We start from the raw sequence: 13,518 nt of genomic DNA, 5'->3' as shown, positions 1-13,518 counted from the left end.
GGCGACTGTACTATCCTCATAGCACATTCAGCCAACACTCCATACTTTACTATCGGTAAAGTAGTCCATCGCCTGTCACAGGTATTACCTCACTTGAGTATAATGGGTATCTTTATAACTAAACCGTATCAACTTAACAACGCTATTGAACAATACAAGATACTTACGTCATCTCGTAGCATACTTACCGAGTTTTCTTTAATTTATAATACGTTTTAATAGGATTTATCTTAAGTTGAAATCTTTAAGCCGGAAGGAAAATCAAGAACGGTTATGGAAACTGTGTGAATTGTGTGATGCTCTATATGCAATGAAGTTTCGGCCAAGTGCGAGCTAAAATATATGACGGGCCTTAGACCAGTTGTATCAACAAAAAATATACAGTTGTATCAATAAAAAGTATATATAATTACAAATTATTCTTGAGAATAATTATTCTTGAGAATAATTTGTAATTACAAATTATTACCTATTTAAAATGTGAATATTATTTTCACTAGACCCAGTTGAATAACCTACTTTTTTAATACAGAAATCTCAAGATACTATTTTTTTTTCAATAAAAATTATATATAGGTACCCATATGTTTTGTGTTAATGCTTCAAAAGCCTGGGGAACAAAACTAGTGACTTTAAAGCAGATTTCATACTGATATAACCGTTTTTACCAGATCCATTTAGAGCAATAATAATATATGTATATATATAAGTATATCAATGAGAAATAGCACAGTTTAAAAAGGTATTACCTAATAATATTCACTTATCCCGAGACGAGGACATTTAAGTAACTTGTCAATTTTTCCTCTTTTAGTTGTGATTTAGGGAACATTACATCAGTAAAGTATTTTTTATTTTTTTAGTTTTGTACTACCCCATTATACCACATAGTTGACTACTCTCATGAATGGCGGGCATAAAAAAAACGTTTTCCTTTCTATTAATGGGCGAGCGGGAAGCGCGGAAATAATTAAAAAACCGTATGGAAACAAACGCCCTCCTATGCAGCCCGTTAAAATGCAAGCTGATACTCCGATAATAAGTGCAAAGTTGAATAATAATAATAATGGTTATAATCATCATCATTGGCCTTTACATCTTCTTCAGATGTTTATTACAGCTGCTGTGTATTCCGAGAGTCGCATTTTTAGGGTTCCGTACCCAAAGGGTAAAACGGGACCCTATTACTAAGACTTCGCTGTCCGTCCGTCCGTCCGTCCGTCTGTCTGTCACCAGGCTGTATCTCACGAACCGTGATAGCTAGACGGTTGAAATTTTCACAGATGATGTATTTCTGTTGCCGCTATGGCAACAAATACTAAAAACAGAATAAATAAAGATTTAAATGGGGCTCCCATACAACAAACGTGATTTTTGACCAAAGATAAGCAACGTCGGGAGTGGTCAGTACTTGGATGGGTGACCGTTTATTTTTTGCTTTTTTTTGCATTATTGTACGGAACCCTTCGTGCGCGAGTCCGACTCGCACTTGCCCGGTTTTTCTTGTGACTGAACAAACCTATGCGGGCTCTGCACTGCTTCCCGCAACGGTCACAAGTACAAATTTGGCGCTGGCTGGAGGTGCCGGTTGTTGTCGTTGGGTTGGGGTAGGGTGTTGACAACAGTTGCGGAAGAGTACTTCGGCGTTCCTGGGACCTCGCCATATAGCAGCGAGGCGGCAACAAAGGGGTTTTAGTGGGTAAACCTGGGGTCTCATTAGCCCACAACAGGGAGTCCCACATAACCATCCCGGCCCGTCCCCGCGCCGGGTGGTATGCGTAAAGCATTTCCCCTCTTAAAAAAAAAAGGGTGTTGACAACAATGGTTATAATAGGATAAAACATAAGACACAGGCTGCTCAAATTGCGCTACTTACAACGCAAGGGCTCTGCTTTTCAAGCTAACGAAACTAGTAATTTTTACTTGCTGGAATTATAGTAAACATATTTAATACTTACGTATAGAATCGTAAGTTGAAATTCAACATCTGCACGACATTCAAGTGCCTAATATTTATCCTATGTTATTGATTTTTTTAACTGTCTTAATTTTAACTTATTATTTTTTTGAATAAAAAAAGCTTTTTATTATTTTATTACTATTTATTATATCGTAAACGTTTACTATTTTTTATATAACTCCAGTTACTTACTAACATTTTTATTTAGGTCAAGTTGCAGTAATAACTCTGTTTGTACTGCTATAATCCAGCTGGTATTGATATTATTAAAACTATTAAGGTAAAAAAACTGCTGGCAGCCATTTTTCTGATGTTTTTTGTTCGCCAGAAAAACTGAATACAAGGAAGAAATTCATAATTTGAAATGTTATTTCGCAAAAAAAGTAACGTTTATGGACTTAACACAGTGTCAGAAAGGCAGAAAATTGTTCAAGCATTTTCAAAGCGGGTTTACCTAATGTCAAAGCCGAAGTTCATTTTGTCATAAATCACATTCTGCCCATTATTTTTTTATGAGATTTGGTTTTAGCTCCATCTGTGTCTGAACGCTGTAACTGGCACCATGCGAGAATAACGCTGCAATCACTGGTTCTCCGCGTAAAGTCGACTAGTATCGCCACGATGTCGCTACTTACTTCAACCAAAGACATGTAACTTCGTATAAGATGAATAAAGTCTAAGAAAAAAACGTGCCTCGGAAATCATGAAAAAGTCATTCTCGGATAGATGGCGCACACACCTTTGGCCTATGCTCGGCTAGATGGCGAAACGACACCGTAACATATTTAACAATTTTAACACATAGATATCCGTGAATGAACATGGGTCAACATGATATAAAAATAATAAAATCATTTATCCATATATATTATTCATTTTTTTGATAATTTTATTCGTGTTTATTTTAGTTATAGTCGTGTGTCGATAGATGGCAGTAAATTTACTGTGACTACAAAATTTACAATGACAGGAACCCTCTATACTATCTTTTCTTTTTGATATAAGGTACCAGTGCAGTTGTTCAATTATTTTTATAATTAATTTAGAGATGGGCGTTGTCAGTTAAGTAACTGTACATATATTCGTACCATAATTAATTGTAACATTAATGGCCGGTTAGCAATCGTCACAAAACTCACGGTCAATATCAGAACCCCATACTTTTTGTCAGGATAGAGATTAGAGACAGTTAAACGTGACTTAAACAGAATTTATATCGCGCTTTAAAGTACAAGTTAAAATGGAAACGACTATTGAAAAAAAGATACATAGTATTGGATAATCATTAAAAGTCGGAAAATGCTTCTTATTAACCAAATACAGAATGAGCCTGAAATAATCCTATTACTAGGTACACCTTATAAAACAAAGTCCCCCGCCTCCTCTGTCTGTGTGTTTGTATGTTCGTGATGAACTCAAAAACTACTGAACGGATTTTCATACGGTTTTCACCTATCAACCGAGTGATTCTTGATGAAGGTTTAGGTGTATTATTTAACTCGTGCGAAGCCGGAGGGGATCGCTAGTGAATAATAAAATTGATATATTAGTAACAGTAAATATTATTCATATAAAATACGAACTAAACAGGACCGAAGTAAAAGTAATTATAAATTAGGTATTTTTCTCATAAAAATATCCAACGTTTTTCTAATCTTTCTTATGGTTTTCCTCTTTTTCTTAAAGTTTTCATGAGATTCAATCTTAGGTATTTTCAACACGGAATCATAATAATTATAATCTTCGGCTTGGTCATCATTAGTTTCTTGATGTCGTTGTTTAATGTGAGAAATATCATTATTATTGTTCGAGTTTTCGATTGTGTAAATGTTGTCAACAGCGGGAAAGTCTAATTTTAGCGGTACCAATGTATCTGTCACTTCGGTGGTTGGCTTATCTACTAAGGCAGTTAAATTTTCTCTAGTAGTCTCTTCTGCGGTTTCTGGGATCTTGTATCCTCTTAAGTTAATGCTGGAAATAATGTTATTCATACTTAGAACCCAAAAAAATAACAGTTAAAAAATAAACAGTGATTGGGACGATGAACATACGTAGTGAATAATATATGTAGGTACCTACATATTATATTCAGATGAAAACAAATCAATTACATACACTACACTATACTTACTTTTTATTGACTAATTCTTTACGTAAATGGGTTTTTACATTACACATTCTAACATAATAAGCAATAAATACACACATTAAATACTTACTTCCCTTTGGATATCTTTTAGTAATTAGTATTTTTTAATTCAACAATAAACTACACCTGTAACTATTTGCATCAGCAAAGTACTTCACATGCACTTGGTTACCCTGTGCGTCTACATATTGATACATCCCAACTAGCGTTTCATTCGGAAAAATTTTTTCGTCTCTTGCCTCGAGTTTTGTACCTGGCAAACAATACTAATTGTACATAAGCTCTACAAGACATATCCATATACGTAGTTAAAGCAAAAAGCTTACATTTCACTATTGTAGGAAAAAACAATAACACGATACGAATATTTATGTGTGCCATTTTTATAAAGTCAAAGTGACGTTTGAAGGAACCCGAGAAAAGAGTTTTGAGTGAAAATAAAACCAAAAAAGGTTGGAAAAATAATATATGTTTTCAGAGAAGCTAAATAAAATATTTGCCCGGAAATGGAATGACACTGTATCTCCTTATTTCAGGCTTTGCTTGTTGTGGTTTCTTCCTCTTCCAAGTGACTGTATCTTCATTCACGATGGCGTGAGGGTTGACTATTGGTGCAGTGTAGGGATTGGGACGGTCTTTCATTACCCTGAAAAAAATATCAAAACATCACGTTACCTGTTTAATAATGAGATATGACTAGCGGCAAAACATTTATAGTTATATACCAACGTAAAACCGTCCATTTTAGTTCTGGTGGGGACGGTGGGATTTATTTATCCATTCGCATTTTACTCGTTATAGATGCTTAATGAATCCGTTTATTGCATTATTGGATACATTCGTTGAGTAGGTGCGTTATTAGCAGACATCGTACATTTTCTAGCATTTTTGGTGCAGCGGAGTGGTGTTAACGGAATTGGTAAGTATAAATAATTTCAACCCTAATGATTACTTAGCGTTAATTACTTTAATATTAACCTTAATTTACCATTTCAGTTGAAATTATCTACAGTCTGTTACCGGCAAGTGGGCTTTTCTTTAAACAGGGTAAAGTAACATAGTTCTTTAACTTAACCATGACGTTAATTTAATTAATAAACTGAATTTTAGACTTTATTAACCTCTTGACTCATACTCGTATCAATTCAATATTACGCTACGCCTATGCTAACCTATGTCAGCTGCACCATCCGCACTTGACAGACTGAGCGGCTACCGCGAAAACCGAAATTCGCAAATTGCGGGGATCTTTCTCTTCTACTCCAACGATGGTGTAATTAGAGTGACAAAGAAAAATCTCCGCAATTGGCGAACTTCGATATTCGCGGTTATAGCCCTGATCAACGTCACCCGGCGCGCCGCGGCGGTTTACTATGAAACTTTCCATACAAAGCGACATCTTTAACGAATTTTGTCTGAATTTCGATATCTACACTAACCTGTATCCTTTCTCATCAGCCACATATCGGTACCGATGGGCCCGGCCCGCCGGGTCCAGGTACCCATAACTGCCCACTACGGTACCGTTGGGGTACCGCTCCTCATTCCGGTACTGGGTGTTGCCGGTTGCTGCGTCTAATACGTCGTAGCCGAACGCGTATGTGCCAGGGTAACCTGGTTAATTTACAAAAAAAACATGGGCGCCTATATAGACCACGATATAGAAAATGTCGCAAGCGTTTTGCGGAGAAATGGACCGCACAAAATAATAATTACTTTCTGACTGACGAAATAAGCTTCTTCTAGTGTACTTAATAAAGTACGTAGGTATGTTTGTCTGTTTCTTTTGAAATCTTTGTAAGCTAAGGGCCCCCCCACATCTGGCGTCTTTCGAGCGTCGGCGTCTACAATTCTATGGCCGACGTCGACGACGACGCAGCGTCGACGCAACTGCGCAGCGACGTCATTTTCCATAGCGCTGGACCGACGCCGACAGACGCCGACGCTCGAAAGACGCCAGATGTGGGGGGGCTAATAATGAGTTTGACAAATTAAGTACCTACCTATAGTTAAAAGTCTAATATCAAAAGAAAAAGATAAATAAAAAATAAATAAAATGCATCTTACCATCAATATTGTTGTAAAAGTAGCTAGGCATCGGCTCCGCTAGACTAAGTCTGGGTTGCCTAGGTGCAGAACTAACCCAGGTAGGAGTCATCCAAGATATCAGCATTAACACCTATAAAAAACCTTGTTTTAGCAGGTTTGCAAAAATAGGCAATGTGGGTAACATTTATTTCTATTTTTAAAAACATGCACGCCACTAGGTATTATTAGAGTTAGACCAAGAAAAATCCGCAACAATTTCGACAACACACGCAGTGCAAGTGTTATTCTAAACGTCAGACTTCTATGAAATTATGACTTATAAATAATACTTGCACTGCGTACGCTATCAAAATCATAACAGGCTTTCCTTGGTCTAACTCTAAGTAGGGATACTAACCCGGTATTGAAATAGGTAATACAAAGAGTAAGTAACAAAGTTAGTAGAGTTACGCCACGAAAAGTCTGCAGCGATTTTGATAGCCCTCGCAATGCCAGTGTTATTTATACGTCATAATTTCATAGAAGTTTGACGATTAAAATAATACTTGCACTGCGTGGGCTATCAAATCCGCTGCAGACTTTTCTTGGGTTGACTCTAGTCATGTAAATAGAATCCACTCCTATAGGTCTGACTTAGCAAATCTACGTAGCCGTGAGTAATAACCAGAATTAATCTTCAGTCGTAATTAGGATGCCCGAAGCAAAAAATTGGTCATTAAATTTATAAAAAGCACTTAATTTTTCAAGAGATTAATTAATAGACATTCTTTTGATGTTAGATTTCATATGACTTCTCAAGTTAGATTAACCTGCAAATGTATCAAATTCCTAACTAAGAAACCTACTAATAAATGAAGGTAAAATGTAAAGGTAGAAACACAATACCATTACGTGCACTTTTTGGGGTAGATTTTAAATTAAATACCCGACTAGGAATAGTGGGATAATAGAGGCATGTGCCACCGATTTTACCCTTAACATGAATTTTATTCAGGTTAGGTACCTACCTAAATTCATATTGTACCTATAGGATTTCTTAACTTACCCTACCTGGCCCCTATTTCACCAACGTGACAGGTCCGACAATTGTCGACATCACTGTTATGGTAACATTCCATTTCTAACCGCAGCTGCACTACCGGTACTGAACGCGTCGCTGTCATTGTCAATTTCGATAGTAAAATTGACAGTAGTGCTGCTGTCGTTGGAAATGGAATGTTACCCTTACTGACGTCACAGGCCTCCATAGGCTACGGTAACCGCTTACCATCAGACGGGCGGTGTGGTTGTTTGCCACCAACACGTTAATTAAAAAAAACTCCAATGTATCGCCAGTTAATAAGTACTTATTTTGCGAAGCTAATGACAATTGTCACAAGAAATACAACAATTGTCACGAAATTCCGACACAGAACTCATTTGTCAAGAATTACCGAAAGTTCTTTGAAATCTTGTGACAATTGTCATCATTATCATCATTAAACATCGCAAGTGAAATACCTGTTTTTTGCCGATATAATAAAGTTTTTTAAATAATACAATAATGGTGACAAACAGGAATACGGCCCGCCCGATGGTAAGCGATAATCGTAGCTCATGGATGCCTGTGACGTCAGCAACAATGAGACTTGTCGAATTGTCGCACCTGTCACGTTGGTGAAATAGGGGCCTGATCTTACTGCAGTTTAAATAATTTTGAAACACTGACACTGTTTATCTGCATTTATATGTTTTAATATTACCGTAAATTTCCGACCTAAAGAGTAAACTATCCAATTAAGAAATTATAGACAAATGAGATCATCATAACGATAAAATTTAATGGCCACTTTAAAGTAATTTTTGGTTTGATTAGTATTTACTCATTATATTCTATTTTAGTGCAATCTCTAGGGCAAATGTAGCTGAATGAGACTAGGTAAATAATTTTACGGATACTTTAAATTTAAACTACGTATTGTATGTCGTACACGCCTAATTAAAATACCACTTGAGTTGAACCGTCGTATTTAATATTAATTATATTACATACCTTCATGAAAAAATCCTTGTTTGTCATTTTTAACAAATATACTTAAAGGTATACTATATAATACCTCTCACTAAGTCTTTTAAAAAATATCTTTTCATTCACTAAGTCTTTATTAAGCACTGTAGTTAATTTTTTTAGCATTACAAAGAACTTGCAAGAAGGTAAACGATCTTGACATCTATTTTAATTGAAAAACGCTTTTTAAAAACCAAAAACTATTACTTATGAAAGCAGAAGAATATATATGATCGTATTACATTCATAATTGTTACATATTTGCCGTAACTTATTTTTAAAATGTGTTTTTCAATTAAAAGACATATAAGATTGTTTACCTTATTTCTAATGCTAAAAAAACGAATTCTAAGTCTTTATTAAGCACTATATTATGGCGGCGTCTGTCCACCATCGGCGAAGGAAGCGGGTGTTGACGGGCAAACAGACGTCGGCCACATGCGTGGACTCTTTTATGAACGACTCCTTTTTGTGGATTTTACTTGGCAAAAAAGGATGGCCAAGCGTGAGCTGGTGTCAACTAAAGGACCCGTAGGAATATTCGCTGTTGTTTAATTTTACAATAAAAATTATAATATTGTCTTAATAAAAATTAAATAAAACTGACTGAGGAAAATCACCCGAGTCACCCGTTGACCACGAACGCTGTAAAGGGTTCGAAACTCTTCTTCTTCCTCGCGTAATCCCGGCATTCTGCCACGGCTCATGGGAGCCTGGGGTCCGCTTGACAACTAATCCCATGATTTGACGTAGGCACTAGTTTTTACGAAAGCGACTGCCATCTGACCTTCCAACCCAGAGGGTAAACTAGGCCTTAATTAACCGCCTATTAAGGGTAACCCCCGCCCATGGGCACCTGCAACACCAGAAGGCATTGGCCCCGGCTCATACCATTGAGTTTTTTGGATACTTATGATTTATGAATACCTACACAAATATTAGTTGTGGTATCAACGGATACACCGAAGTAAAAAACAACATCCTCGGGAAAGTGGTAACATAGGAAGGAGGAAATGGAACGTAAGTACATATAAGTTAGTTACTTATGGTTTCACATTAATTAGATTCTGGTCGCACTTATGTTATTGCATATAAATAATCTAGTGTTTAAAGTACATAAGTACCTAATTATTTTGTCATCTCATCCCCGAATCCTTTATTTACACCCAAAAGTCCTCATCTCTAATGCGAATGAAAATAAAGAACTTACTAATTTTCACATAATAGATTATATTTGGAAACTATGACTATTTTTATACTACTTCATGACGAACTACTCGCATACTATGTGCAATTGTTAATTTTTCTACCGAAGCGCGGAACCCTAAAAGTAAAACGTTTGTTTCTCGTAAACATTGTGGGTGAAGGCAATTTCGCCCATATCCGCTACACTGATGTCATACCATTAGCAAGAGTAGGATAAGGAACAGCCTTTTGGAGGTATTTGTATCATAGTAGGTTAGTGACACCTCGGACAGTATTATAATATAAAAATATAGTATTAATTTGTTAAGTCGTCATATTTTTTCATGTTAATAAGTATTCATTCCTAAATTAATCTTGATTAATTAATATGATTTTGTTTGACATATGTTATTTTAAAATTAAAGAAATTGAAATCACTATTAACATTGAAAAATACTGCGATTTTTCAGTAAATACACAATAATTTGTAATAGGTTGCACTACTTTTTACTATATTCTACAACACGTGCCTACAGTCAGCATGAATAGTATGAAACAACGAAAAAAAAGTATCTGCCACCCTCGAATACTTTTCAGAATAGAGATATATCTCGACAGTTCAAAACTAACTGCATGTAGTTAAAAAAATCTATTATAAGAAACAAAAGTATCTGTTTTTTTAAGCTACCAGAGAAAGATAAATAGTTATGACGCATAGCGCATAGTAATGATGTCCGATTCATAGAGTGTCTTTTGATGGTAACTGTATATGTTACTAAAGTTTTCGGCAACTTTAGTTAACTTCTTATTTGCTATGATCAAATATAAACACACACATAAATACAACTTTCTTCCGCAGGCCCCCTATTCGACAAGCGACGTTTGACGTATCGTGTTGATATCCCGTTGATGTGGGAAAAATCATAAGTTCTCGAATACGTACAATGTCAAAATTTGACATTAACAATCCACAGTTAGAGTGACAAGCAAACCAAACCGAACCACCCTTAGTTTAAAGTGGAGTTTTGGTTGTACCAAATGATATTATCCACCGTTGATGGAATCATAACTCAGTATGCGATAAAATCAACTGTTGATTTGACATGGATGCGAAATCTGACAGTTGTACGTGTCGAATTTGGCCCCAGGTTGTGCGAGTTTAATATTAAATTCTTAACAATGTACAATTGTACAAGCTCAGAAAGTTAGCGCAATAACTCCTCAATTTTATTAGCGTTTGATTACTTCTTACTAAATATGAAAACGCTTATATTTGCGTTGAACATCATTTAAACGTTGAATATAATGAACTTGTACACAGTTTTAGCTCCGGCTTTAGATAAAAGGCGTGAATATTCTTTATTTGGCATTTACGACCGCCGACGCCCACAATGCCTTTTTTGTAAAATAACTGTTAAACCTAATAAAAGCACCATAAAGGCAGTTTGACTATAACACATATATGTTGGTGAATGTATTTGTTTGTTTTACACTTCTATCTTAATTCAGTCATTCATTTTGTAACTCTGGGAATTAGCTCATTAAAAATAACAGGCGTTAGCCGAACGGTAATTGTGTTAGAAATTATACATTAGCACAATTCGCGTGTTATTTTGCTCGTTTGTATAATTTAGCAGTATTTTGTAATTTGGCAGCCCAAAAAAGTTTTATATATATGTGTATTTGCAGCTTCACGTACTTGTTATGAACACTTCTAGACTAAATAACTCATCTCATTTATGAGCTTGCTGAACTTCATGAAGTGACAAGGAGTAAAAGTATGTTACTAACTCGTGTTCAAATATGGTCATAACTCAGATTATTGTGAGATAAAATATAATTTTATTATAAACTTAATGTAGGTTGTAGGTACTTACATATGTTTGCAATAAGAAATCCGCAACGCAGGCTTCGTCCGGTGGCTACAAATGCAAATCAGCAACATGCCTCGGGCCTCGTCCCAAACATACCAAGGATGATATCCGCAACAGGCTTCGTCATTATAAAATCTAAGAAGTTAACCAATTATTATTATTGTTGAAGAAACCTTCTGGTTCACAAGTAGTGATGCGGTGCTGGGTTTGAAGAGTACATGAGTTATGTTATACTGTATTTTTTACTATTTAACAAATCTACATTTAGTCTAAAACTAGCTCCCTTGTAATAAAAAAAAAACATTTTCTCGTCTACATCGTGGCGTGACCCATCTGATTTACGTGATAAAATTGATAAAGTAGTAGTAAGACCTCATAGAACTGGCCTTTAAAGTATGTAGGTCCAAATATTGTTATAAACTACAAAATTTACCTTGAATTTGTTTTCTAAAAATCCAAAACTCGTTTTATATTTTCTCTAAATCAACCCAGGCCCGGACTTCCTCAAAAGGCGATATGCTTTTATCATATCATCAATCAGATGACCCGCTAACTTACTTATTTATTGCTGAGGAGAATGTTGCATTACTTGACAGCATTAGTTTTATTCCTACTTAAAAAATAAAAAAATAAAGAATTGTAAATTGTGTAGACACAATTTTACACATACCTATTAGGGCCACTTGCATCATCTCACTAACCCGGGGTTACGCGGTTAAACCATTAACCATGTGTCAAATTGTACTGGTAACCATGGTAACTCCAAGTTTAACCGGTTAACCCCGGGTCAATGGAATGTTGCAAGTGGCGCTTAGCGATTAAATGAATAAAATAACTTCGTATTTGTTCTTTATTCTAATCCACCACATATTTTTATAGGTATATATATATAACCGCTATCAATAAGTTACTCCGAATCTCTAGATATAGTATAGTCACCTGCAATAATATGTTAGGTACTCTTAGAAGGCCGCAAAAATATGTGACACGCTCGTTGGCTCTACGAATAAGATCGTGTCAGATATTTTTGCTGCCTTCGTTGGGTAACATATTATTGCAGGTGACTGTACTATAGTTACCTCGTTTTTTAGCATCAGACAAAGGGTTAACAAGAAAGAAGGTAAATACATATGACTAATGAAATCAAAATAAATCACAATAATATAGGTACGCTATACAATCGTAGCAATAGCATATTTGCGGTGACTTATTCTTTTGCTAAAAAACGAGGTAAGTATATTAAATAAAACGAATTAATTACCGGTATTTGATTTGTTTAGAATAACTACTACTAAACCATCAACAACTTACAAAGTAATAATCTTGCGTCCTTTGATTTTTCGCATTTTACCGCTACAAGATCAAACTAATTCTAGTTTAAAATTAACCCGTTGAACTAAATCAAACCGGTTACCGAGTTTTCTAGCGAAATCTATCGTTAACTAAGCGTTAGCTGGCATATTATATGTCAAACATTCGTACCTTTACCTACCTGTATCCTTTCGCAGAGCGCTATGTAAATCCTTTTAAGATTAGAAGCGCGTAAATAACGTGTCTCCTTAAATAGTGGTTGCCCGAGACCCGTTCCTAATATCATTTATGGAACTCATCAATTTAGAAATGTTACAACTAGAGATGCACCGGATATTCGGTTATATCCGGTATCCGGCCTATCCGGCCAATATTTTTATATCCGGCTGGATAGTAGGTCACTAACCGGTATACGGATAGTAACAATGCATGATTTCGGAGTAAACAAATTGGATTTAAGAAACAGTCACGGTCATAATCGTATATGTTTATTATTTTAAAACAATTTAAATATTCCACTGACTTGCACGCACCTTCATTTCGAACCTAGAAATGTGTCCGCGCGAAAGTTCACTAGGAAAGAGGTCAAACCAGCACAATGCGCACCTGAAAACCCGAAATGTAGGTATAAATATGGTCAGGCCTAATATCCGGAATCCGGCCAAATAACTATCAGTTGCATCTCTAGTTACAACTAGTCATAAATATGAATTAAGAGGTTATTGAACTACGATCTTGTAAGTTCGCTACGACAACTATGACTAAGAGCCATATTAATGTTTATATATTAATTGTAGTTTGAATATAAAATCGATTAATATTATATATGGCTTCATTTGCCTAACTGATTAAATTTAAAGAATTATGTGAAGTCACCAACCTGCAATAGGCATTACTGGTCATTCTTGTATTTATGACATGCCAGGGTTATAACCGCGAAAAT

General features: G+C 35.6%; 1 protein-coding gene and 1 long non-coding RNA gene across 2 annotated transcripts; both read right to left on the bottom strand.

Moving 5' to 3' along the window:
• Positions 1-3,508: 3,508 nt before the first annotated feature.
• Positions 3,509-4,493, bottom strand: LOC134665886 (uncharacterized). Its single transcript, XR_010098431.1, has 3 exons — positions 4,436-4,493; positions 4,236-4,362; positions 3,509-3,931 (listed from the first exon to the last, which is right to left on the bottom strand). It is a non-coding gene; the product is annotated as an uncharacterized LOC134665886 (long non-coding RNA).
• Positions 4,494-4,592: 99 nt separating this feature from the next.
• Positions 4,593-6,308, bottom strand: LOC134666203 (uncharacterized). The gene is made up of 3 exons (XM_063523354.1): positions 6,177-6,308; positions 5,549-5,723; positions 4,593-4,755 (listed from the first exon to the last, which is right to left on the bottom strand). The coding sequence occupies exons 1-3, from the start codon at positions 6,280-6,282 to the stop codon at positions 4,593-4,595; spliced, it is 444 nt and encodes a 147-aa protein (XP_063379424.1). The 5' UTR covers positions 6,283-6,308.
• Between the last annotated feature and the right edge of the window lie 7,210 nt (positions 6,309-13,518).

Source organism: Cydia fagiglandana, chromosome 7 (genome assembly GCF_963556715.1).
Source record: "Cydia fagiglandana chromosome 7, ilCydFagi1.1, whole genome shotgun sequence".
Taxonomy (NCBI): domain Eukaryota; kingdom Metazoa; phylum Arthropoda; class Insecta; order Lepidoptera; family Tortricidae; genus Cydia; species Cydia fagiglandana.
The sequence above is the reverse complement of the archived record's forward strand: the minus strand, read 5'-3'. Positions and strand labels throughout refer to the sequence as shown.